At 38.6% G+C, this 26,970-nt stretch overlaps 1 protein-coding gene across 1 annotated transcript in view; it reads left to right on the top strand.

Moving 5' to 3' along the window:
- Positions 1-26,970, top strand: part of JADE3 (jade family PHD finger 3) — a 109,204-nt gene that overhangs the window by 37,700 nt on the left and 44,534 nt on the right. Inside the window, 1 exon segment of the mRNA XM_014592726.2 lies at positions 21,358-21,515. Within this exon segment, the coding sequence (XP_014448212.1) occupies positions 21,358-21,515 (158 nt within the window).

Here is a 26,970-nt window from a genome sequence, read left to right as displayed (position 1 = left end):
GGCTTAAACTCACGCCGGGCGTGTGTGTGTGTGTGTGTGTGTGTGTGCGCGCGCGCGTGCCCAGGATCCCTAGAGGAGAATGGAGGAGAAGGGATTGCGGTGTTGCCATCCCCCCTGGTGGGTAATTTCTCGTTTTCTATCTCTCTGTCTTTCTGGCGAGTGTACACGCCCTATAGCAAAACCTCCCCCCACCCAAAATTTTTTTTCTAGTTTAATGTCCCTTTTTGTGGCTTCTGCCCTTAGGTAAGCACCTGCTCTGTCCTGTGTCTCCCTGCAGGCACTTACTTGTCTCTCTTTGAGTTGGCCATTTGTCTTGTTACTCATTTCTCTGATGGGTTCATGAAAAGTTGTTAATTTGCTGCTTGTTTTTGCCATTTTCTTTCTTTCTTTCTTTCTTTCTTTTTTTTTTTTTTTTTTTGGAGAGGTTTTTGCTATAGGGCGCGTGTGCTTGCCAGAATGACAGAGAGAGACAGACAGAAAGCAAGGAATCACCTCTGGGATGCCTACGCCGCAATTCCTTCTCCTCCATTCTCCTCTCAGGATCTTGGGCATGCACCCACACGTGCCCGACATGAGTTTAAGCCATTGGGTCCAGGACACAAACTGAGGTCGGCTACGTGGGAGTCTAGCGGCATAGCCATTATGCTAACTGCTGGTCCCCCATTGAGGAACAACCTGGAAAGCTCCCTGAATGGTATCTGGGGTCCTAGTGCTCAGTTCTGGCTTCATTTACAGGAAAAAAAATATCAATAGCCACTTTTATTCAGCTATTCAAAGTTCAGGAACTTTGTGTACCTTCTGAAAATTGTATCACTTTAAGGGATATGTTCAGACATGTATATTTTTTTTTTCCTGCGCTAGTAGCTTCTTTTTCTCAAAAGAGTCCACACTTACAGAGATTTTTTTTAATTCCCTAGAAAAAATACACTTAAAATGTATTAAGAAATCTTCCTTTCTTTCTCAAAAGCCAGGATATTTTTACCTAATATTAGAATGGACTGCGTACAGTTTTTGGTCCTAAAATCTTATTAGTACAAGACATTCATAGCAACAGAGTGAAAGATCATATACAGTATAATTAAAGAATACTACATACCCTCATGTAGAGCCTATTAACATAATTTTACCTATATATTTTTTCAAAAGATTTTTACTGTAGGGCTCATGCACTCACCAGAAAGACAGAGAGACAGAGAGACAGAAAGCAAGAAATCACCCCCCAGGGGGGATGGCCATGCCACAATCCCTTCTCCATTCCCCTCTCGAGATCTTGGGCATGCACGCACACGTGGCCGGCATGAGTAAGCTGCGAGTTCCGGGACTCATACTACTGTCGACTACATGGGAGTCCAGCAACATAGCCATTACGCTAACTGCTGGTCCCACTTTACCTATATTTTTAAAAAGTTTGATTATTTAGTTTTTTAACTTACAACAGATAAAAAGCACTAAGCTGCAAATGCATACTTATTGCATTAAAAGGGGCATTTACAGAAAGGACAATAACTAGCAAAGTTAACCTCAAATGTCATTTCTTTTGTGTGAGAATTGCCTAGATCTCCAAGTCAGGTTCAATTGCTCCTCCTCCTCCATTACCAAGATATGTACACCTCTGTTAGTGCAAGGTAAGGGAATAATCAACTTACCTAAGCAACCCAAAATTATATTGCTTTATAGTAATTGATGTCCCAGTTGGTGTTGGCTATTAAAAATGTTGTTTGGGACCAGCAGATGGCATAATGATTACATCGCTAGACTCCCTGTAGTCCACCACAGTTCAAGTCCCAGACCCAGTGGCTTGGAACTCACACTGGGTACCTGTGCGTGCATGCCCAAAATCCCAAGAGGAAAATGAAGGAGGAGGGACTGCGGCTTGGTCATCCCCTCTGGGGGATGGTCTCTTTCTCTGTGTGTCTCTGGCAAATGCACATGCCCAATAGCAAACATCTCTCTTTTAAAAAAAGTTCTGTTTACTCTTTTTAAGAAGACTGAGAATTATTTTACTTATTTTAAACTATTTGAAAAACATTTCCATGATTTTTAAAGTTTTAAATTTAGAAATTTAATAAGTTCTGATTCATTGGAAAATTCATTGAGTGATACAGTGTCTTCATAGTACTGGACAGATTTGGTATCATATAAGAATAAGTAGATTTGTTATAATATAAAAATAGGCCGTAAGGGTTTTTTTATATTATATTCTATGCTAGGTTCTCTCATTACTGTAAGTGGTTGATTCTTCTACATAACCTGAAAATATTTTCTTGCCATAAGATTGTACAATTACAGTGAATTCCTTTTGATTAAATATAGTTACCATGTTTGCAGCTGTTTTGTGCTTTGGGGGTGACACATCAGTTTGTGGTCTGTTATATACAGTTTCAGATTTAAGCGAATATAGATTGAAATTGATCAATCTCTACTTCATTCGCATGGACCAGACAATGTTCCCTTTTGTGTCATACAGGAAGTAAATGTTTTGGCTTCTTCTCTGAAAAATGTCACACAAATGTTCAGACTAGCCGTGCTTTAAGAAACTGCCCACTGAGAGATGTTAATGAGAGCAATAAACGCCAGAGTTATTTGTGAAGGGCATTTTCATTTTGAAGCTCTGGCAGGTTAAGCATTGATGTTCTAATTGAATTCATAGTGAGGCCTCCTTTGTTTCCGCACGCATCTCAGAGGACAGATGTGCATACAGTGTTGGACTTGGCATAGCTTCTGGACTGTATATTAGCCTGTGAATCCCCTCTTTGACCATAAATGAGCAGTTATCTGGTAAGTACAAAGCCTTTTTGTCTCAGGAACTTTTGGGGAAACCACTAGTGCATATAAAATAGGCACACAATTAAGAACTTGTAAAACTTCTCAACTTTATTACCTAGAAAAGTCAGTGTTAGCATCCAGACCCCTCATTCATTATCTTTAATTTAGCAACAAATGTTCATATTTTATGTGTAAAGTTGTACGATTTTTGTGGCTTCTGAAGTATTGGTTAAAGTTCTTAATAGGGCTCTTACTTGGGAACCTTCTTTGGGAGCCAAACCATGCACAGTTTAGTTGAGCTATGAACTCACATCTCTCTTACTCCATCAATAATTACATTATGGATTAGAAAAGCTCAGCTATATACTTCTTTTACTTTTAGAAGGAAAGTGGAAACTATGAAAATTGTAACAAACTAGCTGCCTACAGCATTTATTTAGCAATTACTGTGATGAGCTCAATACTGTGCTAAACTTTTTACCCAAGTTTACCCATTTAATCCTTACAACAACCCCACGAGGTAAATGTTATTGTCCCCATTCTACAGATGAGTAAACTGAGACACAAAATTCAGATAGCTCTTTGAAAGCTACTATGTGGTGAAAATCAGTAGACCAATCCAGGTAGTCTTCCCCAGAACCCATATTCCTTTCTTCAGAAATGTTTAACGATATAAAAAATTTGCCTATTTTAAGCACCAAACTATAAAACAAAATATATTCAGAGCAGTCTAGCTTGTGTTGTTCTCCCCTTCCTGTTTTCTTCCCCCCTGCAGTGTTGACTAATTTTAAAAAGTTTTTCAGTTTATCCTTTTATTGTTTTCTTTATGAAAATATATATGAATATATGTGATATACGTGCCACTATAAGTATATAAAACAGGCATCACTAACCAGGATATGCTGTAGCTATTTTATTTGTATTCAGAATAGTTTAAAAACCTTCAAAATGCCTTTTCTTATCAGAAGCAGATACATGAGACCAGTCTGGTTAATATAGTTCATATCACTTTGCAGTTAACATGCCTAAGTGCTAAACTTACATTCCCATCTCCTAGCATTTTATGTTCTGCCTCATGCTTGAGATGTTTGACTTCTACAGAAAGATAAGGCAGACTCTTGCATGCTGTCTTGAGTAAAAATGCTTCTCTAGAAAACTAGAATCTGATGCTGTTTAATCTAGCTACCTGGTAAAATTGGAATCAGGCTTATCATATAAGTCTGCCGTTTTCCTCTATAGGGTAAGGAAAAATTATACCAGGTATTCAATTTAGCTTTCATTTGCTTAAGAAAAATATGTATTGGGATCAGCAGATGGCGTAATGGTTACGTCGCTGGACTCTGATATAGTTGAACACGATTCAAATTCTGGACCTGGTGGCTTAAAACACATGGCAGGCATGTGTTCCTGCTTGCCCAAAATCCCAAGAGGAGAACAGAGTAGAAGGGACTGCTGCATGGCCATCCTCTCTGGGGGGTGATTTCTCACTTTCTGTCGCTGTCTCTGGCGAGCACATTCACCCTACAGCAGAAACCTCTCTACAAAAAAAAAAAAAAAAAAAAAAAAAAAAACGAGAGAGGAAAGCAGGTATGAGTTGGTTAGTTCTGCAGTTTGAAGTTTCCCAGATGTCACAGAGTGCTTTTTCCCTGGAATTTTGGTATCTCTGAAGTTATGGACAAAGACCAGATTTCATTGGCCTCTGATTTTATCCCTTTGTCTAGAGTCTTCAAGTTATTCTTTTGTTTGATAAATATGTGTATTAGTTTCCTATGGCCATTACAACAAGTTACTACAAAGAGATGAAACAAGAATTTGTTTGAATTCTTGGCTTAAAACAAGAATTTATTCTCTCACAGTTCAGGGGGCCAAAGTCCAAAATCATCCAGTCTGCATCCCCTCCAGAAGCTTTCAGAGAGATTCTCTTCTTTGTCTCCTTCAGCTCCTGGTGGCTGTCAGCATTCATTGCTTGCGGATCAAGGAATCACTCTAATCTCTGCTTCCATGGCCACATTGCCTTCTCCTCTTCTATCTGAAATGTCCCCCTGCCTTTTTCTTCTAAAGACACTCGTTATTAGATTTAAGGCCCACCTAGGTATTCCAGAATGATCACTTTATCTCAAGATACTTAATTTAATTACATCTTCCAAGAATCTTTTTTCTAAATAAGGTAACATCCACAGATTCTGGGAATTAGGACGTGGACGTATCTTTCTGGGGCCCACCATTCATCCCTTTATAATATGTCTCCATATTATAAAGGGAAACTATAATGGGAAACTATAATGGGAAACTATAATGAATAGATTTTCATGAGCAGTTATGTTGACTATGAAGCCATGGCTTATGCTATATGGTTAGATGGTGTGGCATTATTAAGCCCAAAACATTATTTTCTAACCAATTGATGTATTTTTTTAAATTAAGGTTTTTACCATAGGGCGTGTGCACTTGCTGGAGAGAAACAGAGAAAGACAGAGAGAAAGTGAGAAATCACTGCCTAGGAGGAATGGCCATGCTGCAAGTTCTTCTCCTCCTGGGATTTTGGGTATGCCCACCCATCACCCAGAGTGATTTTTTTTTTCCCAATTTCTTTTTTACATTCAATCACATATATCACTTAGCTTTCAAAGTGAATATTCCAACATGTATACATTTCTCACCAGTCCAGTTGAGAATACTGTACACGTTATCTTCAACAGGTAATAACCCATTTCTTTGCCCATAAATGTCTTGCCTCTCTTATTTTTCTCCTTAATGTCTTTCCACGAACTCTCCTCCTTTACCCACCCTCTTCCCACACTGTATCTGGTATTTATAACCATTTTCTATGTTTCTCTATCCTCTAGTCATTCAGTTTTGGCCATAGAGTGCAGACACTTGATATATATTAAGTGGAGACATACAGTGTCTCTCCTTCATAGCCTGGCTTGCTTCACTCAGCAGTAAGTCTTTCGTATTCATCCACTTTCTGTCAAAAGCCTGGGTCTTGTGTTTTTTTATGACTGAGTAGTATTCCATAGAGTATATGCGCCATACTTTTTCAATCTTTTTATCTGTTCGTGGGCGTTTGGGTTGGTTCCATGTCTTAGCAATTGTGAATAATGCTGCAATAAACATTGATATACAAACACTTTTTTGACAGGATTCTTCTGTCCTTTGGGTAGATACCAAGGAGTAGGATTGCTGGATCATATGTAGTTCTATTTGTAGATCTTTGAGGAATCTTATATTGTTCTTCACGGTAGCTGGACCAATTTACATTCGCACCAGCAGTGTAGGACAGTTCCCTTTTCACTACACCCCCACCAGCAGTTATCATTTTTTTTTTAATCTTAGTCATTCTGACTGGGGTTAGGTGGTATCTCATTGTGGTTTTGATCTACATCTCCTTTATAATGAGGAATGTTGAGCATTTTTTCATAAGCCTTTTGGCTATTCATATGTCTTCCTTAGAGAGTATTGTTTTTAAATTCATTCTCCTATCTTTTAATAGGGTTGATCATCTTTTTTGGGGAAAGCTTCCTGAGTTCACTGTATATTCTGGTTATCAGTTCCTTATCTGACACAGTTTACAAAAATATTTTCCCATTCTGAGGGCTGCTGATTCACACTAATTACTGTGTCTTTTGCCATGCAGAAACTTCTTACTCTGATGTAATCCCATTTGTCTATTTTTGGGATTATTGACCATGCTTTGGGGGTCTTATTTAAGAAGCCTTTGCCTAGCCACCCCCACCCCAATGTGATTTTCAAGCCTCTGTGTCCAGGATTTAAAACACAGTCACCATTTGGGAGTCCAGCACTATAGCCATTACACCACCTGCTGACCCCAAATTGATATATCTTATAACGAGTATCACTTAGAAAACAGTGGCATCTTTTAAGATGTTGACAATTATATACTACATAATGATGTTTCAGTCAACAGCAGACCACATATATGACAGTGGTCCCATAAGATTATAATGGAGCTGAAAAATTCCTATTGCCTACTAACATCATAGCTTTCATAACATCATAGTACAATATATTACTCATGTGTTTGTGGTGATGCTGATGTAAACAACCCTACTGCACTGTAAGATGTATAAAAATATAGCACAGTTATGTACAATATATAATACTTGATAATGATAGTTTAAAATACTAATAGTTCCTAATACTAATGAACTACAGTGCTGGAAGTCACATAACTGACTGTGGGTATGGGTCTCTGAGTCAGTTAGATAACTTACTGGTGCACATGTCCAAGATCTTGATGAGCTAGAGGGCCAGGGAAAGGGGACCATGCATGATAAGACCCTGTGTGGGATGCTTCTTTCTCTCTCTCTCTCTCTCTCTCTCTCTCTCTCTCTCTCTCTCATGCATGCATGTGCTTACCATGAATAAAATACACCTTTAAAAAAAGTTTAAAAACTATATTACTAGTTTATGGGACCAGCACTTAGTGTAATGGCTATGTCACTGGACTCCCACATAGTCAACCACGGTTCGAGTCCTGGACCCGGTGGCTTAAACTCACGCCGGGCACGTGTGCATGCATGCCCAAGATCCTGAGAGGAGAATGGAGGAGAAGGGATTGTGGCATGGCCATCCCCCTTGGGGGGTGATTTCTCGCTTTCTGTCTCTCTGTCTCTCTCTGTCTGTCTGGCAAGCACACGTGCCCTATAGCAAAAAAACAAAACAAAACAAAAAAAAAACCTCTTCAAAAAAAAAACTAGGGAACCAGCAGTTAGCGTAATGGCTATGTTGCTGGACTCCCACGTAGTCGACTGCGGTTTGCGTCCCAGACCCGGTGGCTTAGAACTCACGCCAGGTGCATATGCATACATGCCCAAGATCCCAAGGGCACACGTGCCCTATAGCAAAAAACCTCTCCAAAAAAAATAAATAAATAACTATATTACTAGTTTATTCATTTACTTTTTATCCTTGTTTGGAGTATTGTCCTCTACTTATTAAAAAAAAAAAGTTTATTGTAAAATAGAGTACTCTGTTGCACCAGCAGCAGCATTATATATCTCATGTTCACTCAGCCTCTTGATTGCATCAGTTTTTCTTGTGTTTTATTTCTTTTCTTTATAATTTCCAGAGGACACCTGTCTTGCCAGAGAGGGACAGAGAGGGAGAAAACATCCCCCCAGTGAGGTGTGGTCACCCCATAATCCCTTCTCCATTTCTCATCCTGTAGGGATTTGGGGCACACATACACATGAACCCATTGTGTTTGTCAAGCCACTGGGGGTGGGATTTGAACCACAGTTGGCCATGTGGGATTCAGCTCCTTAGATACTAGGCTATAGGCCAGCCCTAAAAATTTTTATAAATAGGAAAAAAGCTTATAGAATAAATATATCAGGAAATAAAGAGACAAGAATGCAGGTTGAGGGGCAGCAGGTGGCATAGTGGTTAAGGTGCTGGACTCCCACATGGCTGATCACGATTCAAGTCCCTGACCTGACGGCAGCTTGAAAATCACACTGTGCATGTGTGCATGCGTGCTCAGAATCCCAAGAGGAGAATGGAGAAGGGACTGTGATGTGACTATCCGCCCAGGGAAGCGATTTCTCACTTTGCCTCTCTCTCCAGCAAGCTCATGCACCCTAAAGCAAAAACCTAAAAAAAAAGAAAAAGGAAAAAAAAAAAGAATGCAAGTTGATAAGGAGAAGTTCTAGAGTACTATAGCCCAGTAGAATAATGACAGTTGGTGACAATTCAATGTATACATAAAAATAGAAGAGCAGAATGTGCCCAGCCCAAAGTAAGGATAAATGTTTGAGATGGTGGATATTACAAATATATATAAATTATGTATTTGTGTTTTAAGCTGTTAGTAATAGTCAAGACATTTAAAAAATTAAAAAGTTTGTAAAGTAAAAATGTTATAGTAGGCTAAGACTATTATAGAAGAAAGAAAAAATTTTTATGAATTTAGTATAGCCTAAGTGTACAGTGTTTATAAAATCAACAACAGTGTGCAGTAATATCCTATGCCTTCTCATTCCCTTACCACTTACTGACTCACTCAGAACAACTTCTAGTTCTACAAGCTCCACTGATAGGAAATACTCTCTATAGGTAATACCATTTTTTATCTTTTATAATGGTATTTTTACTGTACCTTTTCTATATTTAGATAAGTTTAGATATATAAACACTTACTATTATGTTCCAGTTGCCTACAGTATTCAATATAGTGACATGCCTGTTACTCCTAGTTCATAGCCTGGGGGTAATAATCTATCCCATATATCCCAGATATGGTAGTAGGCTATACCATTTGTATTTGTGTGAGTGCACTCTATGTTCACACAATGATGAAATTGCCTACACATTTCTCAGAGGTATCCCCATCATTAAGTGACACATAACAACTTGGCTCTAGTATTTCCAGATCTTTCTGCAAGACAGTAGCACAATTGTAAATTGCTATCACTACTTAACCACAGCTCATTAAAGGCACTCCAGTAATTTGTAGAAATGGATCAGAGTGTTCAGCAAAACGGTGATTCAGTATCTTCTGCTAGTCACTCAGAACACTAAGCTCCGTGCAAAACACATTAAATTATTCTGTCTGTGATTCCATCTTATCCACTTATACAAAGTATTATATAATAAACCACCAGCTTTTTTGTTGCTTGTAGACTTTCTTCCTGTGCAGCATCCAATTAACTTTAACTGGCCAGGATTCTTGGTAGTAAGGTCATTTTGTTCCACCTGGACACCCTTATGTGAAAGGTAGATTTCATTCTCTACTTTGCTCTAGTCATATTGTTAATTCTAAGTCTTCCCTAAGTGAAACCAACAATCATTTGCAGAGTCAGCCCTGCAAAGGAGCAAATGGAATGAGTTGTGATTCATTTAAATAGCATAATTTGACTATATGATAATTTAGTCCTATATCCTGTGAAATAATGTCACTTTAAACAGAACTACCTGGAGCCGGCAGGTGACATGGTGGTTAAAGTGCTGGACTCCCACATTGCTGACCACAGTTCAAGTCGTGAACCTGGCACCTTGCTTTCTCACTTTCCCTCTCTCTCTCTGGTCAAATTAAAAATAATAAATTAATTAAATAATTTAATTAATTAATTAAATGATTATTTTAAAGAAAACAGAACCGCCCACTGAGAATTCATTGCTTAATTAAATCATGTTCTACTTTTTCCACTACTTTCATATTATATAGAACATGGACAATGTTTACATTTATGAGCAGTAAAGGCTAAAATGTTTAATGGTATTTCTAACTTTGATCCCTGGAAATGTGGACACATTTATCTTCAACACACAAGTGGTTGTTTGATTTTTTTTCAGAGTTGAAATCTACAGTAGGTAAGGTATAAACCAATGTATATATTGATATGTTACCTTTATATGAAAGTGTGTTCTCTCATTGTGTAGATGCTATGTGGGCCTTCATCACTGAAATCAAAGCACTCATGATGTGCTTTTTTTCTGTAGTTGGAAAGGCAGAGTCACAAGGAAGAGTCTGTCATGACCATTTAAGTCATGTTTCCAGACTGGTGAGACATTTCTGTGCCCCTTAGTCACTCAGAAGCCCATTTAACCAAAGGATATCACAAGTCCCAGTTGTAGCTGTACATCTAGCACCATTTCCCTACCTCTGACATTTGAAGTTTCCACACAGGTAGGGCTCTCTTACAGGGATGGAGTTTGGGCTATCACTGGAACCTTATAGCTGCCACAGTATACTTTAGCATTCTGTCCTCATCCCTAAAGTATTCACTGATAGATATTAAAGCTATATAAACCAGGTAGTAAAAGGTTAGAAAAGAAAAGAAAAAGGAGAGAGAGCATTTTTTTTAATTCTAAGTATGAAGATAACTAGAGGCCCAGCCATAGTGGCACATGCTGATAGGACCTCATGCTCCAAAGACCTCATGCTTCACAAGCTGGGACCGCATGGGAGACCTGGCTTCAGTTCTTGTTCTAACCTAAAAGCCAATGCTGTGGCAAGTGCCTATAATCCCAGCAACTCAGGGGTGCTGAGGCATGGGGATCATGAGCTCAAGGCTAGCCTAGGGAACATATTGAACCTCTGTTTGAGAAGGACCAGACTGATGGCACATACCTGTAGTCCCAGCTGGGAGACTGACACAGAAGAATCATGACATGACAAGACTCTGCCTTAAAAGAAAAAAATAATAAGTAGAAAGAAACTATAAACCTTCCTAAATTAAAAATTATATAAATAAAGGATTAAAGAATATGCATCCACTTGAGGAAGAAAGAAGCATAGCAAATACAAACTAATACACAAAATATAAAATATGACAGAGTTGAGACCAAATATGTCATTCCATACAAATATGAATAAGATTAACATCTGTTAAAGAAAAAGGTTGGGCCAGAGAGTGCTGTAGTGGTTAAGGCAGCTAGATTCCACATGGCCAACTACACAGTTTGAGTCCTGGACCCAGCAGCTTGAAAAACATGCTGGGTATGTGTGTGCATGCCCAAAACTCTGAAAGGAAAAAGTGGATAAGGGATTGCTGTGTGACCATCTCCCATGGAGGGATGCTTTCTCACTTTCCTTCTCTCAATCTCTGTCTCCAACAAGCTCATACACCCTCTAGGAAAAAAAAATTTTAGGATTTATTTATTTATTTTTCATTTTCTTTTATACATTCAATCACATTATTATTTGGCTTACAAAATGGATATTTCAACAGGTGAACATTTCTCCCTGGTACAGTTGATAAAACTATAAAATATCTTCAACAGATAATACCACATTTCTTTGTCCCATTAATGCTTTGCCTCCCTATTTTTCTTCTAAATGTCCTTCCTCAGACCCTCCTCTTTCACACACTGTATCTGGTATTTACATCTATATACTGTGTTTCTATATCCTTTAGTCACCCTCAAGCAAATTAAAAAAAAAAAAATTTAACTCACAAAATAGGATCTAATGATATGCTGTATATAGAAGCATAGCTAAAACACCTATTCAGAAAGGCTAAAAATAAAGAGATGAACAAATGTATACCAACAAAATGGAAATGAAAACAGCAGAGTTAGTGATACTGATACTATCAGACAAATTAGAATTCAAGCCCTGAAGATACAGAGAAAAAAATTTCTTTTTTGAGAGGTTTTGGCTATAGGGTGCATACGCTCACCTGAGAGACAGAGAGATAGAAAGCAAGAAATCACCACCCAGGGGGGATGGCCACACCACAATCCCTTCTCCATTCTCCTCTTGGGATCTTGGGCATGCATGCACACGCGCCCAGCATGAGTTTAAGCCACCTGAACCGGGACTCAAATCGCAGTTGGCTACGTGGGAGTTCAGCAACATAGCCATTACTCTGACTGCTGGTCCTGAGAAAGACTTTTTAATGCTAAAAGCTACAATTCACCATGAAGGTATGTTTATGAATATCTCTTCCCCAAATAGTGCAGCAGCTATCTTTATGAAGCAAAAACTATAGGAAATGTAAGGAAACAGAAACACACTAATTATAAGAATTTTTAAACCAGATATATTTAAACCAGATAATATCAGATATATTAAGTGTCAAAAAAAATAAGTGAAGAAATAGAAGATCTAAACATCAAAAGCAATAAAGTAACTGACAAATATCTATCAAACTGTATACCTTGGGGACCAGCAGATGGCATAATGGTTATGTCACTGGACTTCCACGTAATCAACTGCAGTTCAAGTCCCAGACCTGGTGGCTTAAAACTCACACACTGGGCGCGTGTGTGTTCATGGCCAAAATCCCAAGAGGAGAAGGGATTGTGGCCTGGCCATCTCCCCAGGTGGGTGACTTCTCTCTTTCTGTTTCTGACTCTTGTCTCTTCAGAGAACTCACACACCCTATAGCAAAAATCTCTCTCTCAAAAAAAAAAACTCTACACCTTCTACACCTTGATAAAATCTCTGTCTCAAAAAAAACAAAACTCTGCACCTTCTACACCTTGATATTAGAGATAGTAGACAATGAACCTTCTTCTCAAATGCCTATGATGCATGTACAAAATATGTCAAATACAAAGTCACAAAGAAAACATCAGTAATTTCCATTAAGTAGAATTATAAACAGCACTCTGATCATAATGCAGTAAAATTAGAAATTACTAACAAAAACAGAAATATCATTCCACATGAAAATTTAAAACCTATTAAACAACTCTTGGGTAAAAAGAGGAAATACAAACTAAAATTCTAGACTCTTTAAAATAATGACAATGACAACATTGCATCTCAGGTGATTGCTCCATGTTATAAGTTATATAATGAAAAGAAGACAAGCATTGTTCAGCCTACTCTTTTTTTTTTTTCCAGCGTTTAGGCAGCCTACTCTTGAAAAAAAATGTTCTTACCAAGGGACTAGCCCATGGTCAGGTGGTTAAGGTGGCTGAATCCCACATTCTGATGCTTGGTTCCAATCCTGGACCAAGTGGCTTGAAAATCATACTGTGCGCAAGTACATGTGTGCCCAAAAATCCCTACAGGAGGAAGAGGTGGAAGAAAAGGGATTGTAGCATGACCTTTTTCTATGAGGGGTAATTTCTTCTCCTCCTCCCCCCACCCCATAAGCACATGTGCCCTCTGGAAAATTTTTTGTTTAATTTTTTAAAATTTATTTTTAAATATGGTTTTTATATTTTATTATGGTATAAATAGATATTCTCTTTTTATTTTTCATCATTTCTCTATACAATTATAGCCAGCAGTAAGGGAGTTTCTAAATTTTGACAAAAATGTTTAAAAATCACAAAACAACATAATTTTTCCCATTAATTATTAAATTGCTTTTCATGGTTTTAGCACGTGTCTTTATATTTGTTTTGGGCTACTGTGCAAAGTAGAACTGCCAACACTTTGCAGGCCTTTCTGGTAATAAATTTGAAAACTTAGATAAGATAGATAACTTCCTACAGAAATAAAGATTACCAAAATTGACCCCATTAGATGTAGAAAACTTAGAACTAAAACTTAAAAGTAGAAAAAATTAATGAATTTGATTTGGGGGACCAGCAAGTAGTGTGGTGGTTAAGGGCACTGAACTCCCACATGGCCGACTGTGGTTTGAGTCCCAGACCTGGCAGCTTGCTTTCTAACTTTCTCTCTCTCTCTGTCTCTGTCTCTGTTTCTGTCTCTCCCTCCCTCCCCCCTCTCTGGTCAAATTAAAATAAGTAAATTAATTAAAATAAAATGATTCTTTAAAAAAAAAAAAAGAAAAAGAAAAAGTTAAGGAAGTGAGCCCCACTACAAAAGCACCCGGTCCAGATGGGTTAACAGGGACCAGATAGCCCAATAATTCTCCTATTATTCCAGAACCTTGGAAAGGAAGGAAAATATTCTATATTCGTCTATGAAACATGTCTAACACTGATACATAAATCTGATAAAAACAATAAAAAAGAAACTACAGAACAGTATCACTCATGAATATGGTACAAAAATATTAGAAAACAGAATACAATAAATACCATACTATAAAAATAATCCACCATGACCAAGTGGCATTCATCCCAAAAACTCAAATTTGTTTCAGTACTAGGAATATATTATACAGTATATTAATATGTCCAAGGAACAGTTATATTATCACTTTCATATACATGAAAGAAGCTTTTAACAAAATGTAACATCCACTCATGAAAAAATTTAAAGAAAACTCATGAAAAAATTTAAAGAAAAATCAACTATAAAATACTTTCTTAATATTATAAAAACATGTACACCATAGTTCTAAACCTAATATCTTATTGAATATGGGAATGTTTTACCCATTAAATTTCCACTAATTTCAGGAAGAAGACAAACATGTTCATTATCTCCATTACTATTCAAAATATTAGCAAAGATATTAGCCAATGCAATTAAGCAAGAAAAATTAATTATTGGTAGATATAGATGACCAGGTTTAAAAAAAAAAACTACAAAATCCTATTTGAAGATGATACATTAGTACATCTGGAAAACTAGGAAATCAATGATAAAACTACTCAACCAATAAAATAACTCAGAAAAGTAGTAGGATATGAATTTAACATATGAAATCAATAACTTTTAAAACCAATTAGAGGACATAAACATTACCAGAGCATGCTATAATGTTAGAAATTAAGGAATTGTTTTCAAAAGGATGGACCATGTTAGGGACCAGCAGTTAGCGTAATGGCTATGTCGCTGGATTCCCGGACCCGGTGGCTTAAACTCACGCCAGGCGCATGTGCGTGCATGCCCATGATCCTGAGAAGGGAATGAAGAAGGGATTCTGGCATGGCCATCCCCCCCTGGGGGGTGATTTCTCGCTTTCTGTCTCTCTGTCTCTCTCTGTCTGTCTGGTGAGCACACACGCCCTATAGCAAAAATCTCTCCAAAAAAAAAAAAAGGATGGACCATGTCAAAAGAACACAGGCACCAACCTGAAAGGGTTTCTAATTGCCCAAAGTGGACCAGTTTGACCAAGAAAATTAACAATAGGCCCAGTTTAGTTGGTACAGTCTGTTATATACTAGACTGTAGTGCTAACAGCCACATGACCAACTGTGAGTTCAGATCCCTTAGACAGCATGAAAACACACAAGATCCTGACTAGCTGGAACACTAGAGATTGGAGATCATGACATGACAACACACTGTCAAGTGTGCTTTTCTCTCTTTTCTCCCTTTCTCTCTCTTTGTCTCACATACACACACACACACACACACACACACACATGTTCTCTGTCATAGAAAAAAAGTATTTTAAAAATAAATAAAAATAAAACTGAATTATAACCAAATGACTAAAATAGATAAGCATATATCTTTTAGTATAATTAAATAATTGAAGAAATGAATGGGGGCAGCAGATGGCATAATGGTTATGTTGCTGGACTCACATGGTCAAACACGATTCAAGTCTCAAACCCAATGACTTAAAACTCTTGTCATGCACATGTGCATGTGTGCCCAATATCCCAAGAGGAGAATGGAGGAGAAGGGATTGCAGGGTGGCCATTCCCTCTGAGGGGGGGGGGGGGCCTTTCCCTTGGAGGGGGGGGGGGGTGATTTCTCACTTTCTGTCTCTGTCCCTCTCCATCTCTGGCGAGTGCACATGCCCTATAGCAAAAATCTCTCAAAATAATAAATAAATGGGAAAGGGACAGATCATTCATTTAGAGGAATTTCCATTTATAAATCTAGAAGTAGTACAATATATACACCAATGGTTGCTAAAATTACTCCATGCCAGTTTGAGGAAAAACAGGATATTATAACCGTCTCAAAGTATCTCCTCCAAGATACTTAATTATGAAAGGAAATATAGTAATCTAACAGTGGAGAAAATCAGCAAAATACTAACTGAACCAAGTGATCAAGTTTAATATCACTCATAATATATCAACATCATAATACATCCCTGATACAATGGAATAAGAAGGGCACGGCATCATTTTTATGATATTCTTACTAGAAACCCATAACCTCAGTCTAATCATGAGTAAACATCAGATAAATGCAAATTGGAAGGACAACAGGTAGCATGGTGGCTAAGGCATTGTATTCCCACATGGCTGGCCACGGTTCAAGTCCCAGACCGGGTGGCTTGAAAATCACACTGGACGTGTGTACATGCATGCCCAAACTCCCAGGAGAGGAGTGGAGGAAAAGGGAATGTGGCATGGCCATCCCCCCCGGGGAATGATTTCTCTCTCTCTCTCTCTCTCTCTCTCTCTCTCTCTCACACACACACACACACACACACACACACACATACACATACATAGCGCATGGACCCTATGGTTAAAACCTAAAAAAAAAGAAAAGCCAAATTGGAAAGGCATGCTACAAAGTACATGCAAGTAATCTTTGAAAGTGTCAAGGTTATAAAAGATAAGGAAAGACTGAGAACCTGTCACAGATTAGAAGATACCGAGACATCAGGACCATCAGTTGGTGTAATAGCTATGTTACTAGACTCCCATGTAGTCGACCATGGTTCAAGTCCCAGACCCGGTGGCTTAAACTCACGCCAGGCATGTGTGCGTGCATGCCCAAGATCCCTGAGAGGAACATGCAGAAGGAATTGTGGCATGGCCATCCCCCCTGGGGAGGTGACTTCTCGCTTTCTGTCTCTCTATCTCTCTCTGTCTTTCTGGTGAGCACACACTCTATAGTAAATACCTCTCCAAAAAAAAAAAAAAGATACTGAGACATGAAAATTATTTTGAATTTGGGATCCTGGATTGTATTCTCAAACAGAAGTACAATATAAGAAAAACTAATGAAATTTGAATGAAGTCTGTATTAGTTAATACTGTTACAGTACTGGTAACTTCCTGTTTTAGATCATTATACTCTGGTTATGCAATACAAGATACTAACATTAGAGGAAAGTAAATGAAAAGTATATGGGAACTCTGTATTATTTTTGTAACTTTTGTGTAAGAACAAATTTATCTATAAGGAAATAATTTTTAAAATAAGGTGATGGGGCCAGCAGGTGGCATGGTTAAGGTGCTGGCCTCCCACATGGCTGATTGAGGTTCAAGTCCTGGACACAGTGGCTTGAAACTCATTCTGGACACGTGTGTGTGTGTGTGTGTGTGTGTGTGTGTGTGTGTGCCCAAAATCGCAAAAGAAGAAATGGAGGAGAAGGGATTGTGGCATGGCCATCCCCTCTGAGAGATGATTTCTCACTTTCCCTCTCTCTGTCTCTCTGTGATAGCTAAATAAGCAATTATAAATTATCAGGAAATACTTCTTGTTTAGTTTAGAAGAGTTAAAAGATTAGCCTAGCTGCGGTGGTTCAAGCAGTAGAAGCTGCTGTGCAGTGTTGGAGGCTTTATAGAAGACTCTGCTTTTGTGTCCTGAGTCTGCCTGAACACACTGGGCATGTATTCAGGCAGACCTGCAATCCTGGCAATGCAGGACTAGGAAGGATCACAGTGTGAAGACCCTTATGAAGGTGCCTCTTCTTTCAGATGAGAGAGGGGGAGAGAGAGAGAGAAAGAATTGAAGATTGTATTATCCAAATGGTTTTAGACCTGTGGTTTTTTATTTAAATTTATTCATTTACATTCATTCACCATACATCATTACAGCATACAAATACAGCATACAAAATGAGATTTTCCATCCAGAATGCACTGTATATTGGCTCAATCAAGCACATCAACATATATGTTATCATCAACAAATAATTTTCCATCTCTTGTTTCCTGTATATTTTGCTTTTTTTACCATCCTTGATTCCCTATCTCTCACCTTCTGTCATCTCCCACTCTTCTGCCACACTGTCTCTGGTATCCTATGGTTGTTTTCTATGCCTTCTTCCCCCCACATTTTATTGATTAACTAAAGATCTTAATCTAAATGTTTTCAATAGCAAGTACAGCTGATATATACATATCCATGAACACAAGTCTGACTTCAGGCATAAACCTCAGTGAGTAGAATGAACATACTATGAAGTAGCACTTATCTGGGTCTATATAGCTACTGCAGTCATCAAATAGGTATTTTTAATGCATTTTTTTATTTCAAGAAAAACAGTTTTAGATTTTTTTCTGAAACATTTTTAATTAACTTACATTCATTCCCTAAGCATTATCACAGCATACAAAATGTGATTACCCATCCAGAATATACTGCATAGTGTAGTTGTCTTTCATTCCTTTTCCCCCCACATTTTATTGATCACACAATTTCTTAAATAGTCTAACTACTTTCAATAGCAAGTTTAGCTGGTAATTTCAAGAAAAGAAGTTTTAACTTTAATAAATCAAAGAAAAGCTAAGGAAATATGCTTAAAACTTAAAGCCAGGAAACAGATTAGTATTCTGTTCAAATAGTAGGTACATGAACCTATTGACAGGTCAAGACAGGACAAAAATCCTTAAAACCGAAAAAAGCCTAGAAGAAAATCAGCAGTGTTTTAGTCAAAAGTCAAAAAATGCTATTTCACCAGTTCAGTGTCATGTACTTAATCTATCTTCTGTTGTGATTTGATCTTCCCGATTAAATTCCAGGATATAATATTCAACTCCAGACTTGCCCCTATGATTAAGTTGGCCATTTTCTTAGATTTTTGAACTCATTATTTCTGTGTGTCTGCATTCAATTTTCCTGATGTAGCACTCCCTTGAGAACTTCTTGGATATCTATTCTGGTGCTGGTAAATTCTTTCCGGTTTTGTTTATCTGAGAATGTTCTTGTCTTTTCTTCCCATATGAAGGATAATCTTGCGAGGTACAGAATTCTTGGTTGAAATTACTTTTCCCTTAACACTTTGAATATATTTTCCCATTCTTTCTTTGCATGCATTGTCTGATGAGAGGTCTGCTGTTAGTCTGATGGGATATTTGTAGGTAACTTGCCATTTCTCTCTTGCCAATCTTAGTATCTTGCCTTTGTCTGTGGTTTTGGTCAATCTGGCTATACTGTGTCTTGGAGACGATCTTCCTGGGTTGATTCTATTTAGGGTTCTTTGCATTTCTTGGGACTGGATCTTTGAGTGCCTCTCTACTTTTGGAAACTTTTCTTGCAGGATTTCATGGAATAGATTATCAATGCCTTTATGAGTCTCTTTGCCTTCTGGGATATCAATTATCCCAGAAGGATACTTGGACGTTTGATGGTATCTAGTATTTCTTGTATATTATTCTCATTTTGGGGGGCAATTTTATTAGTCTTCATGGTGGATTTTTCTAGACCAGCAATTTTCTCTTCTATGTATGAGATTCTATTTTCCGTATGATCTAGTCTGCTTTTCATACTTTCAAGGGAGATTTTGACTATCTGTATTATAGCCTTCATCTCTAACCAGGCCCCTTTGATTTTTTTTTAAAGTATGTAATTCCTCTTTTAGATTTTGCAAGAATTTCCTCCCCTCCTGGAACTCGTCATCTCCTTTCTCCTTTCTCTTCTGCAGTTCATCATCTCTCTTCTCTTCCATCTCTGTTAGCTTTGCCATTATGAATATTCTAAATTCTTTATAAGACATTTCCATGATTTCCATTGAACTGTGTGTGGATGAAGAGGAGTTATTCTTTTCCCTTGGAGGAGAGGTATTTTCTTGCTTCCCCACATTTCTTGTGGCCCTGCGGTGATTTCTAGTCATCTGATGGATGGTGTGTTTCTTCCTAAATTTGAAGTTTAATCTGGGCATTCAGGAGTGTGCAGAAAGAGGTGATCTGGAATCTCTTTGCCATTCTGTTTTGACCCCTTTGCACAGCAGATTCAGTAGATATTGAGGAATGTGTTAACCCTAACAGTATTTGGATGTTTGGCTATAGTTTCCTTAGATCCATCTAGAAACACAGTAAATGGAGATTGAGGAGCAGATAGATGAGATAAAAGAAAAAGAAACAGAGAACGAAAAAACAGAAACAACAACAACAAAAAAAAAAAAACAGGAAAAAAGGAAGGAAAAAACAAAGAACTAAAAATATTATTTTTTAAAGCAAAAAATAGAAAACCACACAGCATGCTTGCACACCACGCAAAATCACTAGTTCTCAGGAGCCATGATGAATCTGCTTTTGAAGGCCTGCGCCTTGCCTCTCCTGGGTGGGAGTGGGAGAGGGGATTATTAACAAGATAAAGGAGGGCTGAAAGGGGATTATTAACAAGATAAAGGAGGCCTGAAAGCCAAATTTTTTTTAAAAATTTAAAAAGGAAAAATTACCAAAAAAATCAGAAGACAGAGACAGAGGCAGAGACAGAGGAGCTTCCTGCCACTTGAGTTTGTGGGCTGGAAGCTGAATTATCAGTAGAAAATCTTCATTTTTCTTTTTTCCCTGAAATCACTAGTTCTCAGGAGCCATCTAGACCTGTATTGTTGATTTAAATTTACAGAGCCCAAGAAAATACCTCAGGAAGAATTCCTTTTCCCTTTATTAAGTACAGAGTAAGTTGGTTTCCCTATTAGTACTTCTAACTTTTCCAAATATTGGGTCATCGGAAAAGTCATGATGCATTTTTTTTGGTGATATTTTCACTATAGGGCGCATGTGCTCACCAGACAGAGAGAGAGAGACATAGAGACAGAAAGTGAGAAATCACCCCCCCGGGGGGATGGTCACGCCGCAGTCCCTCCTCCTCTCAGGATCTTGGGCACACACGCACAAGCTCCCAGCGTGAGTTTTAAGCCACTGGGTCCGGGATGCGAACCACAGTCAACTACGTGGGAGTCCAACGACATAACCATTACGCTAACTGCTGGTTCCCATGATGCATTTTTACATAGAAAAATATGTTATAACTTTTCCACTGACTCAATAGAATTTAACCTGGCCATTTAGGAAGTTAGTGGTTCTTCTCTTTTTGAAAGTGGTGAGTAGGTGGAGATGGTCTTTTTAATAGAAATTAAATGTTAGGGGCCAGCAGATGGCATGGTGGTTAAGGGTACTGGACTCCCACAAGGCTGACCATGGTTCAAGTCCCAGACCTGGCGGTTTGCTTTCTCATTTTCGCTCTCTCTCTCGCCCTGTCCCTCTCTGGTCAAATTAAAGTAGATAAATAAATAAAGTTGGATAAAATAATTCTTTAAAAAAGAAGAAATTAATTGTTATTAGTTTCATAGTGATCTTCTCAAAGTATATACAATATCTTCCCAGGTGTTCCGGAAGGACCTCATCAGTGCCATGAAACTTCCAGATTCTCACCACATTAATCCTGACAGTTATTACCTCTTTGCGGATACATGGAAGGAAGAATGGGAAAAGGGAGTCCAGGTACCAGTCAGTCCAGACACTGTTCCAGAGCCTTCTCTCAGGTATTTGCATGCTTATACCCTTGGCTTAGGTAATGAATGCCCTTATCTGTGTGCTACTTGAGAAGAAACTAAGAATGGCTAATTATACATTTATAATACAAGATCACATACCATGTTTATCAGTTTATTTAGTCCAGTTCCCTATTATGCCAGACTACGATAGGTCAATAAAGTCAAGCTCATTCTTTTAGGGATATACTATGTGCCCATTCATAGGATGACACTGAAGTCCAATCTGAAATTATGATGATATTTTAGACATTTGGATTTCCAAGTCTGATTCAGTAATCAATAGCATTTATTAGCCTTTGAAGAAAAATAAAGCATTAATTAATTATATAACACTCATGGGGAGTTGCTTCAATAAAGTATGGGCCTCGTAGTGATGGTATCTGTAATTAGAGGCCAGTACATAGAGAGTTTATAAAATGTATAAACAAAATGAAGGAAGATCACTAGAATAATTGGATTGACAATAAACACATGGCCTTTATTTGCAAAGACTTCAGAAGAAAATTGAAGTACAAGAGAGCTTTGGTTATGTGGAAAGAGGATGTGCATGTGTGTGTATGACCAAAATCCTGAATACAGTGAGAAATGGAGAAGGAACTGTGGCATAACCACTCCCATGTGGTTACTTTCTCACTTTTCCTTTATCTCTCTCTCTCACTTTCTCTCTTTCTCTCCTGAGTATATATACTGTCTGGAAATATTTTTAAAAAGAAGGTTACTTACCATTTTAAGTGCCATGAATTTTTCCCAAATCACTTCTATTTCCCTTAGTTCTTTGTCTATCATATAAAACTCTTAACTTCAATTGAACAGCAAAGCAGACTATTATATTTTTTTATCACATTAAATTCCTTAATGAAATCTTGAACTGGCTGATCATGGTAGTTAGAGTACATTATTTTCTATTTTATAAAATGTATCGGTAAGAATCATACTGTCCTATATAGCCTTTCCTAAGGAACAGTGATTCTCAAATTATAGGGTGTATCACCTGGAGAACTTGTTAAATAAAACAGATCTCTTAACCCTACCTCCAGAGCTTTTGATTCAGTAGAACTGAGGTGTGATACCTGAGAAATGGCTTTTCTAACAACTCTCCACATGATGCCGATGCTACTAGTCTGGGGATGATACTTTGAGAACAATTGTTACAGATTTTTTTTTTTTGGTTTACTATAGGACACTTGCACTCACCAGAGAGAGACAGGGTGAGAGGGATGAGGGAAAGTAAAAAATCACCCCCCAGGCGGGATGACCACACCGCAATCCCTTCTCCTCCATTCTCCTCTCAGGATTCTGGGATGCATACACACATGCCTAGCATGATTTTTCAAGCTGCCAAGGTCTGGAACTTGAACTGCAAAGTTGGTCATATGGGATCCAGTTGCCTTAACCTCCACACCGCCTGCTAGCCCCCATTATGGGATATTTTTGTTTTATTTCTTGAGTTAATTGGAATATCCATACTTTTGTCAACTTCTTTGTATTTCCCTTTTGGTTTTTAATATGAGTCAACAATATTGACAGCTCAGCTGATTTGAGATTGAAACTTTATTCTTAATTGTAACTATTTATTATAGCTACTCTTAGCTAGCATCATTTTTCAGGGACCAAACTATGTCTTATGATTTTTTACTTTCTGGATTTTGCATGCTACCTTTCAAATGAAATCTTTGTGATATGAAATGATATTGAAACATTAATGAATAGTTTTTATGTCTTTCATCAAATTTTTAAAGTCAAATGAGTTCAAGTAGCATTTTTATGTACTGTATTAATTTAGGCTTATTTATAAAGATCATCAGTGTGAAGTTACTCCCATATTGTCCTTTTACCTAGGTTTTCTAGTCTTAAAGTTTTTTGACGAGCTTTCATTTCTAGGAAAGCTCATCAAGATAGAAAACTTTTAAATAATATCTGCTTTCCTCTAGCCAAATACCATAGAAAAATACTTTGAAACACCCCAACTCTCTTCAGCAAGAATGGAGAGCCTGGACTTCTGCTTCAACCTATCAGTAATGATGTGCTCCATCTAGGATTGTGTCAGGAAACTTAGTGGAATATCAGGATTTTCAACTCTGCCAAGCAGTAAATGGGGATACTTCATTCCCCTTAGTGTTAAGTGAGAGCCATGCAGGGAACCAGTAGTAAGACATTCTTTTTGTTTTTAAAGAGGTTTTTGCCTTAGGGCATGTGCACTTGCTGTAGAGGGAGAGAGACAGTGAGAGGCAAAGTGAGAAATCACTCCCAAGGGGTTATGGCCACACCGCTTGCTGTCCCTTCTCCTCCCAGGATCTTGGACAAGCACATACATGTGCCCAACATGATTTTTAAGCCACTGGGTTCAGAACTCAAACTGCATTTAGCCATGTGGGAATCCAGCGACGTAACTGCTACACCATCTGCTGGCCTAGTAGGGCACTCTTAGCAATACCAGTGAGGATAGGTACCAGGAGAAGCCTACTGAGGAGCCAGAACTCCCTGCCCCATTCAGCAGTAATAGGAAGTCCCTGCCCTCAGGATACCAAATAGTAAATTAGGCCAAATAGTGAACTAAGACTTCTACAATACAGTCATCTGACAGTACCAAGGCCATGTTCCTCAGCCCCACCTCAATCTCCAGCCAGAGTAGTATCATAGGAAGCTAGCCAGAACCAAAGCTTTAAAGAAGATCCAGAGTCTCCTAACATAATGTCCAGCCTTTAAGAAAAAAAAAAAGTAATGGGACCAGCAGACGGCGTATTGGCTATGTTGCTTGATTCCCATGTAGTCCATTGCGGTTCAAATCCCGGATCTGGTGGCTTAAACTCATGCTGGGTGTGTGTGCATGCATGCTCAAGATCCTGAGAGGAGAATGGAAAAGGGATTGCAGTGTGGCCATCCCCCACCCCCCGCCCGGGGGGTGATTTCTCGCTTTCCGTTTCTCTCTCTCTCTCTGTCTTTCTGGCGAGCGCATGTGCCCTGTAGCAGAAACTTCTCAGGAAAAAAAAAGTCATATCAAGAATCAGGAAGATCTTGGGACCAGCAGTTAGCATAATGGCTATGTCGCTGAACTCTCATGTAGCCAACCAAGGTTTGAGTCCCGGACCTGGTGGCTTAAACTCATGCTGGGCACGTGTGCTTATGTGCCTAAGATCCCGAGAGGAAAATGGAGGAGAAGGGATTGCGGCATGGCCATCCCCCCTGGGGGGTGATTTCTCGCTTTCTATCTCTCTGTCTCTCTCTCTGTCTTTCTGGCAAGCACATGCGCCCTATAGCAAAAACCTCTCCAAAGGGGGAAAAAAAAAAGAATCAGGAAGATCTCAACTTGATCAAGAGATGCCCACATCAGGATGACATTATGTAACTAGAACATATTCATCACCTTAGAAAGAAATCCCATATTTGTTAGAAGTTAGTACTCATTTTCCCCTTCCCCCCACCCGACAACCACTGTATTAGTTTGTTAGTGTCTAGCACAGTATTACTTCTACCATGTTTTATTAGAGCAGTTACAGATTGAAGAGAAGGGAAATTTCTGTATAGAAGGAATGCAAGATTTGTGACCATCTTCAATCCATTTCTTGATAGAAGGAATTCAAAAGGATTTGTGACCTTCTTCAATTCACTACAGTAGTAATACCTTCTTTTTAAGATTTTTGTCATCAGGTGAATGTGCTCGTGAGAGAGACAGAGGGAGACAGAGGGAAAGTGAGAAATCACCCCCCCATGGGAGATGGCCACCCAGCAATCCCTTCTCCATTCTTCTCCTGGAATTTGTATGCATATGTACCCAGCATGAGTTTCAAAGTCCAGGACTCAAAACGTGGTTGGCCATGTGGAAGTCCAGCACCTTTAACCACCATGCCACCTGCTGGTCCCAGTAATACTTTTAATGTTTACATTTGAGTTACTTGTCTTACTGCCTATTATGATATTATGAAATATTTATTTGGTTTTCACTCCAGTTTCCTGGTATATAGCTCCTAAAATCCTTGGTATCTCTAGAATGCTAAATGTCTTTTTGTATGCTAATGGGGTTGACTAGTGACTGGACATCCTTAGACAACTTGAGGGTGGAGGTTGGTCACAGGAAAGACCAAGGCAGGATTAGAGGGCTGAGACTTTTCAGCCCCACCTGGCCCAACCTCCAGGGAAGGAAGCAAGGCTGAAGGTTGAATTGATAACCAATGACCAGTGATTTAATCAGTCATGCCTACATAGTGATGCCTCCATAAAAGCTTAAAAGAACAACATTCAGAGAGCTTCCAGATAACTGAACATGTGGAGACTCTTGGAGGGTGTGGAGCCCAAAAAGGACATGGAAATGCTAAGTTCCTTCCCATGTACCTTGCCATAGTCATCTCTTCATCTTTATCCTTTGTAATATACTTCATAATAAACTGCAAAATGTAAATGTTTCTCTGAGTTCTGTGAGCTACACTAACAAATTAGTCAAACTCAGGAAGGGGAAAGGTTGATTGGATCCTAGATTTATAGTCCATTGGTCAGAAGCAAAGATAAAACAACCTGGGGCTTGCGCTTGGCATCCAAACTGGTGGGAGTGTAGATAGGGAGTCTTAAGGACTGAGCCCTCAGCCTGTGGAATCTGACACTATCTCTAGATAGATAGTGTCAGAATTTAATTGAATTATAGTACACCCAGCTGATGTCTGCTACAAAAGTAATGGCTGGGACCAGCAGTTAGCGTAATGGCTATGTTGCTGGACTCCCACGTAGTCAACCGCGGTTCACATCCCAGACCCTATGGCTTAAAAAACTCACGCCGGGCACGTGTGCGTGCGTGCGTGCCCAAGATCCTGAGAGGAGAATGGAGGAGAAGGGATTGTGGCGTGGCCATCCCCCCTGGGGGATGATTTCTCACTTTCTGTCTTTCTGTGTCTCTCTGTCTGGCGAGCACATGTGCCCTATGGCTAAAGCCTCTCAAAAAAAAAAAAAAAAGTAATGGCTTACTTCTTGTATGGGTAAAAAACCCCACATACTTGGTCACAGAAGTCTGCATCGATTGTCCCATGAGAGTATAGGAGTTTAGTTTATTTTTATATTCTCGGACTTGTAGATAGATTAGTCACTTAGAGAAACTTAAATGCTAAGTTAAACTTAAATAAAACTAAAGTGTACACCTGGTTTTTACTTTTCACCCAATTCACAAGGTTATCGAAATGCCTTAGCATTTTATCTTCTAATGGACTTACAGACATAATTTTGGATGTGTATAAATTAACTGACTTGATCTCTGGGTACTAGAATTACTCTGCTCGTACCATAGTAACTTAAAAAGGGGGAATGCAATAGAGCTGGTAGAGCAGATCCTTTCAGAATCTTTTTCTGACATTCGGACTAGGTTTTTCCCTCTTTTTTATTTTTTTATTTTGATTGCCAGAGGACATGTGCTCTCATCAGAGAGAAAAAAACAGACAGAGAGAGAGAAAGAGTGGATTCC

This window comes from Tupaia chinensis, unplaced genomic scaffold (assembly GCF_000334495.1).
Source record: "Tupaia chinensis unplaced genomic scaffold, TupChi_1.0 Scaffold138400_2, whole genome shotgun sequence".
NCBI lineage: Eukaryota > Metazoa > Chordata > Mammalia > Scandentia > Tupaiidae > Tupaia > Tupaia belangeri.
This window is presented reverse-complemented; position numbering and strand designations above follow the sequence as displayed.